Source organism: Erpetoichthys calabaricus, chromosome 12, assembly GCF_900747795.2.
Source record: "Erpetoichthys calabaricus chromosome 12, fErpCal1.3, whole genome shotgun sequence".
NCBI classification, from domain to species: Eukaryota; Metazoa; Chordata; class Cladistia; order Polypteriformes; family Polypteridae; genus Erpetoichthys; species Erpetoichthys calabaricus.
The window spans coordinates 86,896,898-86,917,379 of NC_041405.2; the positions used below are offsets into that span (position 1 = coordinate 86,896,898).

A 20,482-nucleotide genomic window follows, 5' to 3' on the forward strand; every position below is an offset into this window, starting at 1 on the left:
ACTGGCAATTGGGGAAAACAGCTGTGACAGATGTCCAGGGACCTTGCCCCACTGTGAGGCTGGGAGAAGGGAAGGACCAGGAGAAGGGCGATATCTCCCCTGGAACACAAGAGGGCAGCCTCCCTGGATTGCATGGTGGAGCATCGTGGCCACCGCCAGGGGGCACTTGGACAGCTCCGGACCTGGGATATGCAGTGCTTCTGCCACGCCTGGAAGTGCTGCCAGAAGAAGAGCTGAACTCGCTTGCAGCACTTCTGCCACAACTGGAAGTGCTGCCGGATGTTAATTGGGGAGCACCTGGAGCACTTCTGGGTGCTGTATAAATGGGATGCTATTGTTAACCTCGTACCCGGACACAGACAAAAGCAGAGGCCAAAAGTCCCAAAACACACACGTTTATTACATAACACCCAATGATATAGCAAACAGTGCACAATTCACCAACCGAGTTCTCTTTCTCTCGCTTCTTCTTCTGCCTCCACTCCTCCCTCGCAAGCTCCGTCCGGCTCCTCGAGTAGAGCTGTCTAGGCGCTCCACAAAGTTGGACTCCCCAGGTCCGTGGTCCCCATGCAATCCAGGGAGGCTGCCCTCTTGTATTCCAGGGGAGATATTGCTCTTCTGCTGGCGTCCCGGTGGGGCAAGGTCCCTGGACATCTGTCACACAGCATACACAAATGCCATAAAACTGTGTGATATCACATAAAGCCATCACACAAATTGTGCTGTCTGCTCCTTCCCCACAAGTGATGACAAAAGTCCAATGGTACAGGCTACTGATACCAGGGCTCAGGAGCAATACGCTGCAATTGGCATGTGGTGTAGCTGAGTGACAAATGGACAGTGTGGAAATCAACAACAAGTACAGAAGCTTGTTTTTTCAAAGCAAGCCTAGGGCATAAGGTCGGAAAAGTTCCTGGACAGGTGCCAGCACATCAATGGATGAAAACAAACACACACACATGAGAGGCCAACTTAGCATCGCCAAGCCTTCTAACCTGCATGTCATTGAATTGTGGGAGGAAACTAACACACACATGGGGAGAACATGCACATGTCACACCTGGGATGTGAACCGTGGTCTCCCAAATCAATTAACTGTTCACAGGATTTCTCCAGTTTGATTTGCATTCTCACTTTAGATATAAGCAGGTTGATTTACGTTCCTTTTTGTACTGCTGAAGGGCAGTCTGTGGTTCATTTGCTTCTTCACTGTTTTTAAAATCATTCTGCACTGATTCGCTAAGTTGGGTTTTTATGGTCATAAAGGTGTATTTTAAGTTAAATGATTTTTATATTTTATTGTATTGTGTAACATAAAACTTGGGGAAAGAATACTTTACTATAAATTTATTATTTTGGGTAAAGTGCATTATATAAAAAATCTTTCAAGAATATTCTTGCTTTTGGAATCTTTGATGTGGACTTAAATACTAAATTAAAATACATTACATTTAAAATTAATAAAGGGTTTGAAAAATGTAGAAGCACAGAATACTACTGAATTAGGCAAAAAAATATAAATTGGTTGCACAAATGTTTAATTATATCCAGAAGTAACAAATTAAAGTAGATTCTCTATTTCTCTGAAATTTAGGTTTATATTGGTTCTCTTCTATTTGTATGTTTATGCAAACCTTTGGAAAATTCCTTCTAATTAATAAATATATACTGTAAGAACACAATGTTATACTCTGTAGCGGGGCCACATAGTGTTTAAATGTCAGTACTGCGTGCGTCTCGTTTTATTGTCCCGTTTACTGTTTATGTGCATCAGTTAATGCCGTCCCCGAAAAAAGGGGACGGATGATGGAAGGAGACCACGGCCGCAAACCTGGAAAACACCTGTTTACAATCAATCAATCCCAGCCATCACAGGACTATATAAGCCAGCAGGAGGAGAAGGAAGAGGAGGAGAGAAGGAGATTTTGTTTCACCATCACGACCACGAGCAACCTGTACCAGTTATTGTCCACATCGCGCATATCCATCCAGTTTGTTTTTCCATCTGCTGGATTTATTTCAAGGACCTCACCAAGAGAGACCCCGGGGTAGGACTTAATCATCCACCACACACACGAGGATTCACGGTGAGGCTGTTCCATTTTTTCCGGGGAGAATCAAACAATGCAATATCACTAATTCAGTCATCCGCTTTCAGGACAGTTTCTTTATTACCGGACTCACGTTCTCATTCATTTTCAGTTTAGCATTCATAGTTATTCGTGTTGTGTGTTTATTTGTTACAGGGACAAGGGAGGGTTTTTGTTGTGTGTATATATATAATTGGTGGTGTCTTGTTATTGCGGGGGTGGAGGGATATTTATATTTATATGTTTCTATTTTTCTATTTCATTTCACTTAATACATATAATCTGTTAAATTTTACATCCTGTTTTTGTGTGCTTATATTTTTCACCGTCGATTGTGGGGGAAAAGTTCAAATGGTAAGAAGTATGGCTTGATAGTAGATTATTTCTCAGTCAATTATCCAAGCCACAGGTCTTGGGAGTGTAGCTGCCGGCTGGGTAAAAGGGGTCGGCCGTTACAACTCATTAACATGATCTGTTTAATATCTTCATACAACTAGTATGCAAATATAGAATATAAAGTCATAAATAAGTTGTGTCTACAAAGGCTTCTTTCTTACCAAAAAACTGCTCTTTCAGGTTCCCAGTGCACTTTGGTTCAGCTTCCAAAACAGAACTGGTTTCATGTTCACGAGGGCCCCCTGACCTAAATCAACTATGTGGGAAGTCCAACAGAGTGTAACTTCATCCTGACTGATCAGACAGCCTCCCATCAGCCAAAGTGTATTCGTTCTGCCTGGTGGTAGTTATGTAACCAAGACAGCTACAAGGTTACAGATGAGTTGAAAATATAGGAATGGAAAAAAGTTTTTAGTAAACACCATTCTTCCTGGCTCAATAGCGTGTATTTAACTGGCATAGTTTTCAATTCTTTTTGCAAACTGAAATACTAGGGTGTTAGCCATTATAAATGTAGTGATACGTCAAGCAGAATGACACCTTTTGCCTTGAAAGCTTACATATTATAATCTTTTTAGTTAGCCAATAAAATGTGTCATTTTCCTTGACTTCTCACTGCAAACTGAAACAAATTTGGTTTCTCTTAAATTGCTGCTTCATCACTAATATTAAGCTGAAAGTATCCCCCCCGTGTGTTCCATGGCCAGTTCCTCATCATCTAAGTGATGACCACAGTCACATAATGCATCCAAATGCATTGACTACACAATGACAAACATGACAGAAATAAAACAGATATTTTTCAAAGCAAACTGAATCTAAAAATAAACTTCTCAAATAGAATCCTGATGATAAAAAAGCAAAACAATCAAGACTGCACTACCTATCACTGCCAGTGGTCTGAAAACTCACCAAATAATTAAGAGGCTCTTCATTTATCTCTCTGTCTCTCGAATTTTATTTCTTTTTTCTTGTCTTTGATCCGTTGAAGCTCCTTGTCAATGTATTCATACAGATAAAAATTGACATAGAAGCCAAATGTTTTGTCATCTTCATAATAGTTTGTTTATAAAAGCCCTTAGGAAAATCAAAATTTCATTGGAAACAATTAAGATTTTTTAAACTGCAACATTCTGCAACCACAGCCTTTGGAGTTAAAAGTTGCCATATACAGTATGTTTGAGGGAATGAAGTGAAGTGAGCCCCTAACTTCTTTCAAATTTGTGGATTCTCACAAAAATAAATCACATTTTTGTGTGAAGTATACGGATAGTCCATGTTCCAATATGTGGACAATCTCAAGATGTGAACATAGTAACATTGGCCAAAACAGAGAAACATTGTTTTCTTTTGATAATTTTTTAATGCTTTGTTTCTTCTAATGCCCCTTTGATCAACAGTATAAAATACAAGGGAAAACTTCTTTTTTTTTTTAAACTAATTTATGAACTATACTTCACTTAACACAAATTTCTGGGGTAAATTAATGTATACCATATCCATGAATAGAAACTGTTCACTTCAGAAATATCCAGCTTATCCTTTAGAATAAAATAAATAAAATAACATTCTTTGTTATTGTCCGATTCAGGGTGGCTGGGGTCCACAGCCCATTCCAGCAACTTACGTGTACTGTAGGAAGCTACCTTGTGCAGCAGGCCAGTCAGTCACAGCATCTTTATTTAAAATTCAGCACATAGAATAGCTGTCAAATACTCACTCCTGTATTCACATATTGTAAGGCAGAGAGAAACTGCAGAACTAAGCAGTAACCAGCTACTTACGCTTGCTGTATTCACCACCACATACAAAAGCACTTTTTACAAAGAATTTTACTTGCTCTGCTCCTTTGATATTTCTTCCTCTATTTTAATATAAAAATTAGACCAGCCACCTCTGCAGTGCCAAACCCACTATTTTCCAACATTTCATACAGATTTTTCACTTCACTTCACTGAACAATATAATGAAAAAAGATAGTTTTTAGGTTTTTGATTATAAACTGTTTGTGGAGGGCAGTAATTAGGGCAGATTTGCAAATAGCAAAAAATCATGACAACCTGCAAAGACTAAATCGAACCAATCTTTAAGCAACAGATACTGCAAAATTTTAAATAAATTATTTGTAAAGCATGTAGGTCTCATTTATGTCTGCAAAAAACGTTAATTAAGCTGCCAAATCACATCACCTGACTCTGCACGGCCATTTCTCATACACCAAACAGTTCTTTTCCTTTATTTTTTTGGGCTTTACAAATGTTGAAGTCCTCTAAAAAAGGACAGATTATTTGAAATGAGGTTAATCATATTAAAAGGATCAGCAAACGAAGTAATCTTTTCTAGGATAATTAAAACTGCATGTGACCACTTTTATGATTTTCAGTCTCAGAGTGTTGGCTTATTTACATCATGTCTAGATCTATATAACGCTAAAAACTGAGGTCATAATTGTTTTTGAATTATAATTAATGGTGCATTTTCAAAGATGCTGTGGAACACAGTGTTTGCTTTGCTGGAGTTTCATCCTTGTTAAATGCAGTTGAAAGCTCTTTTTAAAATCAGCAGCATTTCTTCTTCTTTACCTACTGCAAATATTCAATAGCCACATATTCACTCAGAACTTAAAGGCTCAGTCCTTTCATTGCAAAAGAACTTGACAGGAAAAGCAATTGGTTTAGAGGAAGGAAAAAAAAAGAAAAATATAATTTATCCACCTAACATCAGTAAAACAGAAGGAATATTTAAAATAAAAAGACTGTATTAATTCTTCATATCAAGCTACACTATTAATTTAATTCTCTCTGTTACAGAAAACATTTTCCATACCTAAAAACTACTTACTATCTATCATTGCAGTTCATTTTTCTGAGATTGGAAGGACCTGCAATAAGAACGTTTTCAGATATATGTTAAAGTGTCTCCTTGAAGACACTCTGACGTGGAAACAATTGTGAAAAAGGTACACAAAAAGTTACTTGTATTCATCGAAAGCAATAGAGTATAACAGAGAGTAAAACTGAAAGTATAATAGTAAAATAAAGTAAACCCTAGCTGAAATGCTGGGTCTAACCATGCAATCAGACCACCTCACTAACTGATGAGGTGGCTTGCGATATGTCCACACAGACATTTCCTTATGAAATACTTATGTAGCAAGCATGCAGAACTGCTACTATACTTGGTTGCCTTTTCTCACCCTCAAAAAGCAGACCACTAGGCTCTGACAATGGTATGTTCTGAGTCTAATATCTCAGCTACAACTAGACTAGAGCACCTACAACAATGTCTGCACAGGTTTTCTTCTTTACCATTTGAGCTCCGGTCATGCCCTTCCTTAATTTTACATTCACATTGTGTTTATTCTTCCTTAATCTTCTGTTTGCCAGTTGACTATGCATACAATCACAATATAGGACCATGAAATGAGTCTAAAATATATTAATATATGGCCATAAAAATCATTAAGATAAAAATTATATAAATAACATTAAAGTCACAATGTGTTTTCCCTTAGAAACCAAAGCATCTCCCAAAGTACAAATTTCCACCAAGGCATACAGCATGCAGCTGTCATACTTTGAAGTAAGTGATATTCTTTTGTTATGTGCTTCATTAACTCAACTATTCACGCCTCCTGAAACAGTTACAGATAAAGTCTTTTGTCTGGGTTGCCTCCTCTGTCTCTCCTTGTAGCCATCCTCTCTTGGTATGATGATTTTATAAAAGGAACACATATTAGACTCATAAATATGTAATACTTATAGTACATTTCTGACTAACAATAAGAAGTTAAACTGATGATGAGCAGACATCTGACTAGAATTCAAACAGAAAGTGCAAAAAATAAGAAGCGGCGCCACACCATGCCACAGTAGCTTTTCACAGCTTCAAGCTACAAAGTGGGATAAACTACAGATTTGACAAGGGGAGCCCCAAAATGGAAAAGTCATTTGCACCTTGTCTTGTGCACTTAACATTCTCAGGTTATTTACGGATTGATTATACAGAATTAGATTTCTTCACTATGTAATTAATATTTTAAAGAAAGTGAATGCTAATTTCACAATGACAATGCAAATATACAGAATGAACATGCCAAGTCAAAAATCTATAAAATGAAGATTTATGGAAAAGCACCCACAGAATACATTTCTCATATCCTAGTACTGTATTTAAACATTTTTTTTTACAGCAGACAGCATTTAAAGGAGACAGCAAAGCAGCTTTGAATTGTATGAATGCATAATTAAAGGTTTTACAACACTGTACATACTAACGTGATCTTAGAATAGCCAAACAAATTGTTTATTATTAGAAAAATGTCAGCTAATACTTGAGGCATAGACAGAAATTACTCTAATGTATAAATACACAAACATATTTTAACTGCTCTTTTTACTATTTGAGGTTTGCTCATGTACAATTCTAGATCAAATTCATTTTCACATAACTTTCATTTCTGGTTTTTTATACTGACTACATTGATTATGTTTTCAATAGTCATGTCAACTGTAACAATAAAAATTAATTCTTTTTATCTACTCTTACTTCAATGATACATTGATTATATCTGTGATTGACAATGACTGCCAGCCTAATATAAACATGAATATTTACCTGGTTTAAAAAAATGGAAGAATGTAATAATAAGCATGTGTTGTACATGCCACTTTAAGGGCATTTACTGGAATATCCAACAGAATCAGTATACACACTACACAGGCCATCTCATACGCTCAGAGGACATTTACTTGCACGGTATCACGGCATTGTGTGGCAAGGATTGACACTGCAGATTTATAAAAGATAAAACAGTGATCATTTCTTTAATGATTCTTGGTTTCCAAAACTGAAATAAATACTTACCATATATTGAACTGACACCAAAAAAGAAAATGTATGACAAAATGTGTGCATCTCAAAACCTAATCAGCAGGACAAAGCTAACAAAAAATGCACATTTTCTTAATATATCCGAGTCTGAATATAGCACTTTAACAACTCTAAAAATATATTAAAATAACAAGGCATCAATTTAAAGACCTTTTTTCAAACTGCAATAATGGATAGAGAAGCTACATAATCACATCTAATCCAAATCATGCAATAGGGTTTTGGGCTTGGGGGCCATGATTGCTCTAAGAAATGATAAGCATTAGGCAAAATATTTCTACTGCAGGCAAAATGTTTTTAGAATGATATTGGTGGGCAATGACCAGTCTTAGTAATAATGGGAAATTTCTGTTGATTAATAATATTGTGCAAAGTCTCATCTAATACTGAATGTTTAAGCAGGAACAGTCACCAGGTGGTATTAAGATCTTCTCCATGTACAGCTGATTTTGTGTAATGTTCAACAGATGTCACCCTTGATGTTATTTCTGGACATTTACAAGTGAAACATAGTGAGTGCTGCACCACTGAGAAACAATTTTACAATTTTTTTAGCACTATAGCTTTTTGTTTTACAATGCACAAAAAGAAAAATATCATGGGCAATAGTCAAAAAAATGCACAAGTTCAGTTAATAATGAACAAAAATGAGGGCAGGGAATTGTATGAGCGTCATATTATAAAAATTTGCGTTGATTTGATGCATAAGAGTTACAAATGATGTGCTGTCTCTCTAGTGAAACCAGCTACAAATCAGAAGTGACCATTCATCAATTTATTTGGAAGTGTAAAACGAGGTCATGCTGCTGGGCCAGCAGCCAATCTGCCACAAGTACAACTGCCAATACAAAAAAAAAGGTATAAGGGGTGGTTCTCATGGTATCTGTGTTCTTGAATAGATCTGTGTCTTAAACATTTTATGGTGGCTGTTAAATAGACTGTATTCTCTTGAATTCCTAAAAACATTACATTTTCAAAAAATACAGTAAGTGTGCAATGAATCACCAAAATTTGTTCAACTATTCAACAGATATCTCACACACAAACTGTGTGTGTTTATTCAAATGAATAAATAGCAACCTCATTTTTCAAGAAAATGTCAAAAATGTTACGTAAGACCAATACCAGGCCTCTTATTATCTTCAGTCATTACTTGCCTTTCTACTATTATACTGAAATATGAATGAAGCACAAAACTAGACCATAATTAATATCTTAAAGGATTACATTTGAATGAAATTAGTATAAGAAAAGAAATAGAAAACACTTCTTTCATTATATGGGCACCGGGATGCACAGCCACAACACATAAAGAGAAAACTCACTAATGCTTATATTGATAATGTAGAAGATATAGGGTGTTATAAGAAGGAAAAGGCTCTAATCAAGCACAGAACATAGCTATCTAGGAGGTAAATATGCCTGTCATAATCTGGCAAAAATAATTGGTGAAGGCAGTCTGTGGAAGTAAAGGACAAAGAAAAAAAAGTAAGCATTATGAATTTGGAATTTGTTAAATGTTAAACCTACTTCTTTGTAACCATTATACCATGACCTGAGCGTAGCTGAATCAGGGCACATTGATATTGGTCGAGTTAGCGTCTTTGTTAAACTTGCATGGTGGTTTTTCAAGCATTACAAGAATTTTGCTTTTTTCCTATATTCTAAAGAAAAGCTGTTTTCCTCATTGTTATTTCTAATTTGCTCTTTTGTGCATGTGAGCACATTGCAATGCTCCTGCAGTTCACCAAGGACAACTTATTGCATTGCACCTTTATAAATATATATTGTAAGGGGATACCCTAGAAACTGATATTACTGGCAAGAAAAGGAAGGTAAATGACATGCTGTCAAGAGGGGGTGCTATGCCCAATAATTATGTAAAATGCACTGTCAAGGCTAATAAAATAACTAACATGTGTCACCCAAGATACTAGAAGGCAGTACATTGTAATCCAATGTTTGTCTAAGCTTCTTTTAAATAAGAGGTTATCACCAGTTAGCAGTAGGTAGTACATCAGAGTTAAACCATGTCTGGATCACAGACAGAACAGTATATCATTTATGGTAGAAGTTCCCCTATCCTAAAGGTGGAAACATTGAAGCCCTTAGTCTTACACATGTCCCGTTCTTACCTGTTATACTGAGCAAACAACCTTGGTGTTCTCTGTCCCTTTAATTAGGAGTTGGGGATCACGATTTCAGTGAAACCTGCTGGTGCAATGGACAAATGCCAGGAGAGAAGCCCTAAGAGTTCCAAAGACAATTCCTTGCCCCATTATTTTTTTTACTAGCATATCTATGGCAACACATTGTAACACATCCTGGCCAAGACTGCTTGACCTGAAGAAACTCTTGTATCAAAGTCAGGTGGAAAGACATCAAAGGATGAGAACAAGAAATGCACAGAGGGAATACAGAAGTGTACCTGGAGTTATGTGAGGTAGGAATACCTTATTCAATTACCCTATCTGCAGCCCGAGGTTCAAATCATTTATAATTCAGTTCAGAGGGGCATTTTGTTTTAACGAAATGTAAATTTCAATATAATGAATTGTTTTTTCGACCAAAAATGGCCACTGAAGATAATAATGTGATGCAATAAAAACTTAATGACATGCCTCAGGAAACTTGCAACAGGCTGTCTCTTTCTTGTTAGACCAAAACAAAAGTGACAAGTGTGTTGCGAAATTTACACTCTCAGCGAGAGTGTAGGTGCGACATCATACACATAGCCGAATTCTGAGTCAGTGCTCCACCTAGTGTTCATGTGGGTAGTTGTGTCATGTACGTATACTGTGCAGTTCGTGTTTCTTAGAGCTTCTGAAAGTTTTCTTTGTAATGAACAAAAAAAGTAAGAAACGGCATCAGTTTATGCTGAAAGAAAAATTTACAATCCTGGAAAAAGTTAATTGCAGAACAAAGAAAAATTATGTGGCGAAAGCATTAAAAAATAAAAAGTTAACACCTAATGTCTTATTTTCAAATAAAATATTATTTGTAGTTTAAGAAGTCCTTTTTGTTTTTTACACAGGTCTTGTCAAGCTTGGGTGACAGAGTTGTACAAAAGACAGGAAGATGAGTCTAGCTTTTCAAGAAAAATACAGGTACTTTATTACTGTATAGAGAAAGCAGGTACAGTCTCAAGACTTCTTTCAAAAAATGAGGTGTTACTTTAACAACTCAAGCCGCAATACTTGCTTTAGCTGCCATCTTCAGATTAGACCACCACCAGAGCCTTGGAATCACTGCTATGCCAGACCAGGAGAATGCAAGGAAGAGCAGGTCAAAGCCCGGTGTTAATTTTTTTAAAAATCTTGCGACAAGCTCATTATGTGGTAAGCCTGACCCTGCAGAGGACAATAAACTACTTTGGTCTTGGTTTACTGTTTACCAGATGCAGCAGAGCAGCTATGGGTCTGCCCTTGCGTTGTTGCCTTTACAGATGGCACAATAGTATACGTATTTTCCTCATAATCCTTATAATGAAATTTGCGTTATAATTAAATATTTTAACGGTCCCATGAATTTTGTTACAATGGGATTACCCATATTATCCATCCATCCATTTCCCAACCCGCTGAATCCGAACACAGGGTCACGGGGGTCCGCTGGAGCCAATCCCAGCCAACACAGGGCACAAGGCAGGAACAATCCCGGGCAGGGTGCCAACCCACCACAGGACACATACAAACACACCCACACACCAAGCACACACTAGGGCCAATTTAGAATCGCCAATCCACCTAACCTGCATGTCTTTGGACTGTGGGAGGAAACCGGAGTGCCCGGAGGAAACCCACGCAGACACGGGGAGAACATGCAAACTCCACACAGGGAGGACTCAGGAAGCGAACCCAGGTCCCCAGGTCTCTCAACTGCGAGGCAGCAGCGCTACCCACTGCGCCACCGTGCCGCCCATACCCATATATTATATTATATTATATTATATAAATATATATATATATATGTATGTATGTGTGTGTGTGTGTGTGTGTATATGTGCTGCACTCTTCCCTACTGCTATCAATTTATCTAAGGGATGTAGATCCCAGAGCCTCCTTGACTGTGAAAAAAACTCTGTATATCTACTGTTTTAAAACTTAACTATACTGTATATTTGTTATGTTAAAATTAAGCAATGGCATGCCAGTTAAAGCTCCATTGTGTTAATTAATAGGTCTTTCGTCTTTATACATATGAGTGAAATAAAACTTAGTGTAGCTCTATATGGCAAGTTACCATTCATACTTCAGGTGCCAAAGGCATCGTTAGAACTTTTGCCTTTTCCAAAGTTTTCTGCAGAAATTATTGCTCCTTTTCTTCAGAACATGACAAAGTGGTAACTATAGATTATACCAATAATTTTTATCAGTGACTCAAATGAAAAAAAACTGATCTACACCTATACTTTGCAAGGAAACTTAACACAATTTTAACACACAACTTTTTCATATTTATATAAACACATTAGTTCCCTGCCCACAGAAAGTTTCAGGTCGTGTTATCTATGCACTCAACTAAAACTTTATTGAAAAGGAAGTAATAAAAATGATATATTTTATCTTTCTTAATATTTTTGCATTGTGGCCTCAGAATGCTCAGCTTAATTAGGTGGACTGCTTCTGAAAAAGTAAAACCTTTCATTTGTTTGATGTGTATTACCAAAGTTGCAAAACTATGCATGGCTGATGGATGTAAGGTTCTGATGCAATCATTACTCTTCTACCAGAAGTTGAACAAAAACACACCAGCAAACAGCCAATGTGAAATCAATGAGAGTTCTGAAGCATTATTAGGGAGTGCTGTGGAAAACATCGGCAAACGGCCAAAGTAATAAATGAGAGCTTTAAACCATTGCTGGGAATGGAGAGATCATTTGGAATATATATTGTATGATTTCTCCATATCAGTCAAATCAAGGTAAAGACAAAATTTGCTGCTGTGCACAAAAAAAAACTGCTTCTACTTGAACAACTGAAAAGCCACACCTTCCAAGACATTATAGATATTTCTCTTGTATAAAAATATTCCAGTAAAAAAGGATTCACTGAACTCTTTTTCCTATGCTTAATTACTTCCTCAACATGAACATCAACATAGTACTGAAGAAGTGTAAACATCCATTTTCTTACATAGCATTGCATGCTTTACAATAATTTCTTCTTCAGTTTCATGCTATAAAATGAAAATGTAATAATTCTAAACATTGTATCAATACTATAATGACTGTAATCATGATTTCTGTTTGAACCACAGCAACTTTAAACAAGCAAAATGCTAATGTGATACATAATTTTACAGCTATTCAACAGTCTGTAATTAGAAATTCATTCATCATTCTATCCTTTTTTAAATCCTCTTTCCAGGTCTGTGGGAAAGATAATTCCTATTGGTGCAGTACTGCATAAACAACTCTGGACAAGATACCAGCATATGCAAGTCCATGGATGAACTCACACCAGCAGTCTCTCACAATGTGCCTAATTAGGACCATCTAAATCTTTACATATTTGGGATACAAGAAAGGAGAGACTATATTACCCAAATGAAAGTCTGCAGATTATGCACAATCCTCATGGACAGCACTAGGGCCAGGATTCATATGTAGGGTTCTAGAACTCTGAGCCAGTAATACTAATCACTACACAACCATGCAACCCCACTAAGAGTAGGTCAGTTGATCAATTTATGCTCATGTTTTGTTTTTGACAGTTCTTGTCATCCCAAAGTTATTTATAATAGTTTCCGATGCATATACATATTTATAAATCTGGAATTAAAGAGAGGTGGCGCAGTTGTAGAGCTGCTGCCTCGCAGTTAGGAGACCCGGGTTCGCTTCCCGGGTCCTCCCTGTGTGGAGTTTGCATGTTCTCCCCGTGTCTGTGTGGGTTTCCTCCGGGCGTTCCGGATTCCTCCCACAGTCCAAAGATATGCAGGTTAGGTGGAGTGGCGATTCTAAATTGGCCCTAGTGTGTGCTTGGTGTGTTTGTGTGTGTCCTGCGGTGGGTTGGCACCCTGCTTGGGATTGGTTCCTGCCTTGTGCCCTGTGTTGGCTGGGATTGGATCCAGCAGACCCCCGTGACCCTGTGTTCGAATTCAGTGGGTTAGAAAATGGATGGATGGATGAATTAAAGAGAGTGACAACAAATGACATTGTTTAGTGCAATATGGTTAATCATTTCTCAGAAATGAATATGTGTGTTAGCAATTACAGTCTTAATTTCTTAACAACAAGACCTAACTCATTATAAGACTCATAGAGTTATCCTATACTTCACGATAGGCTACCTCACAAGCAGCAGTCCTTTGTGATTAGCAGTCTCCCTGAACTGCGTTACTACTTTGTCACCCTGTCCAAAGCCAGGTTGAACATTTCCACTTTCTTCAGTTCTCTCTACTGTTTAATTTTCACATCCAGAAATAAACTTTTTACATTACTTGATATAGCAGTATTGGTTTTGATTATCTTTGTGACCTCTTCCCCTCAAGTACTTGCTTGACCACACTTTCTCCTTTAATAGTGTGGTTGACCAAGTTCTATTTTGGTTAGCTATAAAGGCATTCAAACACATTCTTCCTTACTGTTTACACTGCATACTACAGTAGCTTGTCTTATGGTTTGACCACTTGATTCCTTCATATTCTATGAAACATGCTAAATCCAGTATAGGGTTACAGCAATGGAGCATACTTTAATGTCTACAGTCTCTCTTCTTCTTTCTACATCCAACAATGTCTCAGAAATATATAAAATAGCAATGTGCTTTACTATGTACTATATCTTAGTGGTCTGTGTCTTGAGCTGCCTGTTCACATACTTAGTTAACAACTCTTTTGTCTTGTTCACTGTACTTTTAGACTATCTTACACACATTTGTGTGACTACCATTTTCTAATAAAATTTTAAAATGAAATTGCTTCATGTGCCCACCCTTCTCCATCTGATATTCTGAACTCATTTACACTCTCCTTTACGCTACCTATTATACAAACTGATAGGTTTTGCCATCTTCATATTGACCTTTATTTCATAGTTGTTACCTGATTTACTTACTGTGCTCAGTCTTTCCATGTTAACAAAATTATCTGCAAATATTACACCGATCAATGCTTCACCTTCTACTGTCAGTCCTTCCTAAATATCCTGTACCAGCACAACAATAATGGTGAAAACAACCATACTTATCTCATGACATACAGTATGTCAGCAGGTTCTGATTCTGTCCCACATATTTCTGTCCTATATGTTGTAAAAATACTTTGTAATTAAACTTTTTTGCTGATTTGCTATTACATCATATTAGACACTAATGTTTGTCCTTATTTTTTGAATATACTGAATATGTTCCTGTTAGCCCCTGTGATAGAGTGGGGCCATGTGCAGGACTGTAAATTGCCTAGTGCTCATTGCTACAATGACCTTGGTATGGATTGCCCAGATTTAAGAATGTTATCTTAAATTAAAGTCAGAGAGGCGAGATTGCATTGCTTTGGACATGTGCAGAGGAGAGATGCTGAGTATATTGGGAGAAGGATGCTAAGGATGGAGCTGCCAGGGAAGACAAAAAGAGGAAGGCCTAAGAGAAGGTTTATGGATGTGGTGAGAGAGGGCATGCAGGTGATGGGTGTAACAGAACAAGATGCAGAGGACAGAAAGCTATGGGAGAAGATGATCCGCTGTGGCAACCCCTAATGGGAGCAGCCGAAAGAAGAAAAAGATCTTATATTAAAAATATTTTTGTTACCAGTGGTTAACATTTTGTAAATCTTGCATTCAACCATGTTTCTTAACCTTCTATTTTCATTGCAGAATTGTTGAGGGGCCTGAACTATTCCAGCAGCATTGAGAACAAGCTAGGAGTCATTCCTGAATGGGATGATTATCCACTATAAGGACAAACATAAACATACACCCACAGCCACTCAGACCAGGCCATCTGGGAGTCAGTTACTAACCTAACATACAAGTCTTTGAAGGATGGGAGATAAAACGAACATCCAGTAAAAACCCATTTAGACATCAAGGAGAATAAGTAAACTCTACACAGACAGTTACCTTCACAGGAGTCAAACAGTGACAGTGGCTATTTATTCTATATTTGTATATTTCTGTATGATGTAATTTCTAAACACGTTCCACCAGTTTGAGGAATATAAAAGATAACCAACTTATTTTTTTAAAGGGTTGTGAGCTAGACTCATTAAGTAAAGGTGTTCAGAAGCAGTAAATACATTAATAGACAGTAGGTAAGTCATCTGTGTTTTTCTTACTGACAAATAATGTTTTGGGGTACTTACTATATCCATTGTCCTCCTCCTTTGTACCATCAATTGTTCCATCTGCTTGTAATTGTAGATGGAAGCCTTGCCGGCTATACAGTTTTGTAACAATTCCCTTGAGCTGGGGCTCTGCATGAAAAAGGAACAGAACAAAAGAAGTGAGCTAAGAGAAATCCTGCAGAAATGCATTTTCCTTTCAGATACAAGCACATGGTCACTTCTGTGTAGTGAATATTTTTGGCGGACTCTGCTAAAATGAATAGTTAAATTCTGCTCAAATCATGACACTTTACTGATCAGGAATCATGAAAAACTCTTCATGAACATCCTAGTAAACATACAAAAGGACTGTTTCTTCTCTTCGTTTGCACTTATTGTGTAAATAAATTTCTTCTTCACACCACTCTACACATACTTTACAAGAACAGTAACACTTTATCCACTCTACGTTACTATATGAAACAATCCAATAAGAAAGCTACGAGAACACATTCCACAATCATACAGTGTTTCATAGGCTTCTTTTCAAGCTGTATGTCAAGTACAACCTCACTCTTAACAGCTCTCCACAGTTCTGCCTATAATGATAATTGGCTACTCGAAACTGGTAGTGTATGAGAACACCCTACAAGGAATTGTTTGCCCACAAATCTTTCTGTTGTAGGAAGAAAACCAATATACTCAAGAAAACCCTCACCCACGGCTGGAGAGAACTTGTAAACTTGTCTCTTTTTACTTTGTGAAGCTTGTGCGTGTGGTTCCTTTGTCGGTTTTCTTGTTGACAACAGCTTTAACTATTAGGATAAACCTGAGACTTCAAAAACTGAATACAGACAGTTCTAAGACCACTGACTGAACTTATTACCTAGTAGGATATACTGAACATACAACTCTGCAAAGGAGGAGAGAGGATAAAATGTTTAAAAGTAAGAGAAAGTAAAATAAAAAAATAGCTGAGTGCAGGTCATCAAAGATTGTTTAAAGGGAGAAAGCATGTCCAATGATAAAGTGTGGACATTCAATAGCAACATTTATATATAGAGCACATTTTCATACAAATGGTGTAGCTCAAAGATGAAGAAAGAAAAGTTTATATGAAACAAAAATAAGATCAGGCAATACTAAGTAAGGATTAAAGGTCAGATGGCCAAGAGGACAGGGAAGGAAAAAATCTCCAGATGGGCTGGTGAAACATTTAATAACTTTAAGGAGTGCTAGGTGAAGATCTTAAAGGTCTTCAATATACTGAAAAGTATGTGAGATTTCCCTTTTTTCTAACATTAAATAAAATAATCTCATGTTGCATCTCTTCCATGGTTCTAAAATTACAGGGCTAGAATGCCTCTAGATGAACAAAATATTGGGGAGCGATACCAGAGCAGTGATGGTTATCATAATAGAGTACTCACAAAGAAATGATGCTTCATCTGGAAATAATACCTTTATTAGAAATATTAAAGGAAGAGTAGTTACAATAAACTGATACTGCAAATAGCATAAGGGCACAGCCAAACTTATGGCAGAGCCAAGGAAGGGTGCTTTAAGAAATTGCTAAAAGGCAGAATCTAACCTGGGGGGAATTTGTGACAATATTAAATCGAAAGAGAGAGTGAGATGCATGTGATGTACAATGCTGAACAGAATTCAACCATGTCCCACACAATCTGAGTAATAATGTGTTCCATTTGGGGTTGAATTGTTGTTGTTTAAGGTTGATTTACTAATGCCATCTTAGATAATCAAGGAATGAATTCCATAAGAGCATAAGAAATTTGACAAAAATGAGAGGAGTCCATTCAGTCCATCAAGCCTGTTTGTTTTGCTAATAGCAAAGCTGTCCCAGTATCTCATCCAAATTCTTCGAAAAGGTAGTCAAGGTTACAGCTTTAACTACACGTCTTGGTAGTTTGTTCCACAACTCTTGAGTCCCACTTGCAAGTAACAGAAAAAAAATGTTTTTGTTGGTGGTTATTTTTAAAATCAAAGTAATCTGTGTCCTTTGTTGAAGGCTTATTTTAGGAATGGAGGACATATATAGCCTTGTATAAGTATATACGTATGTTACCGATGTACTGTATTTTTTCATTTTCAAGACTCCTTAATCAAGTCCACAGTCATGAAGGGACAAAGCCCATCCCAAAAGCAGGAGTAAGTCAGAAATGAAGCCTGTACGTGATGTTAGACAATCACAGAGAAAAATTACCATCTTTGAGATGGTTGAGATTAATTTTAATACATAACTGCCATAAGCAAAATAAGCTACATTTAAGAGATGTCGTGCACTCCTACAGTTATGTTTTCTAAATATCTTAACAGAGAAATACCCTTTTAGAAAAACAAAAAAAGAGCAATTATGTAGGCAACAATAGTGTTCTTGAGGAATGTTAGTAAACAGCTCCAGATAGATAGATAGATAGATGCTTTATTAATCCCAATGGGAAATTCACAAACATTTTTGCTCCAGATGATGTCATAATGTTAAGCGAAATGTATGGTATTATATATGATTAGAAACATGTTGATAAAATGATAAGTAGACATCTGTCCATAAAACAAAGGCTACAGAGATGTAGCATACAGGATGCAATTTTTCACAATAAAAGATCACAATTACTACATGTTCCCCCTTACCAACTATGAAAGAATAAATATTCCAGTCTGATAGTATGGAATAAACAAAGATGCAGCTTTTTTTAGTACAAAGATCAAATATTGAATATTTTAAATCTTACTTCTATTCAGATAAAGACATCTTTGTGTAATGGAATATAAAAACCATTTATAAAAGACAGTCAATCTCTGTTTCTAATAATATTCTGCTAGAGATTTTATGTCTCCTTTTCTCTGGGATAAATAAAATGAATAGCCAAACACATAAATTCTAAGGTAAAGAGGTTCCTTATTATCTTTAGACCAGTGAAGGCAAGAGAGCAAAGGAAAACAATTCTCTGGGTGCAAAGGAGAGGGATTCCCTGTAAAATGGAGAATCTCTGTGCTATCTCATTCACCACCCCCACTCCCCCAATAGTGTCCTTTGGAGCTGAACTAAATCACACCACAGCAGAGAGAAAGGCAAGAACATGCCATTCCTGTTGCTGGGGATGTTTAGTATTCTACCCAAGACTAAGGCGAGTATGCAGTCAATGAAACAACTACGCACATTGACATCTTAAAGGAACAGAGTCTGCTACATTGCAGGTTTACTTTATAAATGGTACTGCTGATTTGATTTTAAGAAGCATTTACTTTTACCATTACACTTATCAGTACTTCTCATCTGCAGTGCAATGATGGTGATAGGATTTTCTGATAATTGTTAAGTTCAGCCTTACACATATCTGAAAAATAAAGGCATGCCATGTGCTAACAAAAGGGAAGTGGTAAACATGGTGAAAGCTTTATGGGGTGTCTGTAAAACTGGATGTACATATTAATAAACCAAAATTGAATTCTGTCTCAAAGTATGGCAGCACTGCTGATGCTGCTGTGTCAAAGTGTTGCTTTTACTTCACCCCATGTCTGTGTATTGCTGATAACTCTGCTGGTGTAATGTGATAAATTAGACACACATGTTCTGCAATGGGATTTTTTATTTAATTGTGCAAAACCAATTACAGAATTTAGAAGATTAACATTTACTAATACTAAGTATTTTTATATAAATATTTATATTATGCATACTTTTTGATAAAATTATGAACACACTTCTGATATTCAGTACATTACCAAATCACGCAACTATAATGTTATTCTAATTCTGTTCAGTACAAGATCATGATGTGTCTGTCTCGGCAAATGCAAAGCTGAAAGCAGGCAATATCATAGATGCTGCCACTTCTTCTGAGTGCAGTCAGTAGTTCTAAAACACAATGTAGACTGGCCAGTTAACATGAACTATTACTGTCTGTACATCATGAGGGAATACTGCAGAACATGGGAGAGTAGTTTGCTCATATCAAGGGCAGCAATAACCATAAAAAGAGAAAAAAGATCAATCAATCCAAAGAGTGTATGAAAATGCAATGTATTCAGTTAAACACCATATGAGAGTGAACACACTGCAGAGACAGAGCCTCTAGAATTGTCAAGCATATTATTGACTGAGCCATGGTGCACTAATGCTTGTGTTGAATTATGTCAGCATCATTTCACACCAACTATCCTTTGTCAGATACACTAACTCTGCTATGAGTAATTACAATGTAAGTACACAATCACAAACACACTAAAAACTCAAAGATATACTCCACACAACTAATTAGGCTTACTTCAAAATGTTGTGAAATCACCATCTGCAGGATATTAAAAAAACTACTTTCATTTATAATATATTGCTAGAAATCTTGTTTTATGGTTTCCCAGCAGTTAAAACCATTAAACTGGAGGTTTCGTTGGTTTCACTGTCTGACCCTTAGCAAGTAAAGTGCCTTTTCTCCTATAACAATATACAGTATGTAACATAATGGATCAAACCTACTTTTAAATGAAGTTATTACATGTAGGAAGGTGCTATATGAAAAAGCCAGATGTGTGTATTCACACATCTCTATTTATAAAAAGGTTAGTTTTAAGGATGATAAAACGATGAAGAACGCATCACAAACAGTATGTCACCAGCATTTTAATACAGTAAAATGAACATAATGAAAGATGGCAAAACAAACGATACAAACCAGTGAAACATTCTTATTGCACATAGGATCATAATTTAAAGTTGATTTTATAGTTAACAAATGGTTGATTTGGAATAGATTTCCTCATCTTATTTTACTTTAAGGCAAGATGTAAAATAAGATTAGTAACTATGATTTTATAAACAT

The 20,482-nt window shown here is 36.6% G+C and overlaps 1 protein-coding gene across 8 annotated transcripts in view; it reads right to left on the reverse strand.

The window, feature by feature from the left end:
- Nucleotides 1–20,482, reverse strand: part of LOC114662380 (fibroblast growth factor 13) — a 400,003-nt gene that overhangs the window by 68,074 nt on the left and 311,447 nt on the right. For all 8 annotated transcript variants that reach the window (XM_028815804.2, XM_028815805.2, XM_051935233.1 and 5 more), the window contains one exon: nt 15,681–15,791. In XM_028815804.2, the coding sequence (XP_028671637.1) occupies nt 15,681–15,791 (111 nt within the window). The remainder of the gene's footprint in view (nt 1–15,680; nt 15,792–20,482) is intronic.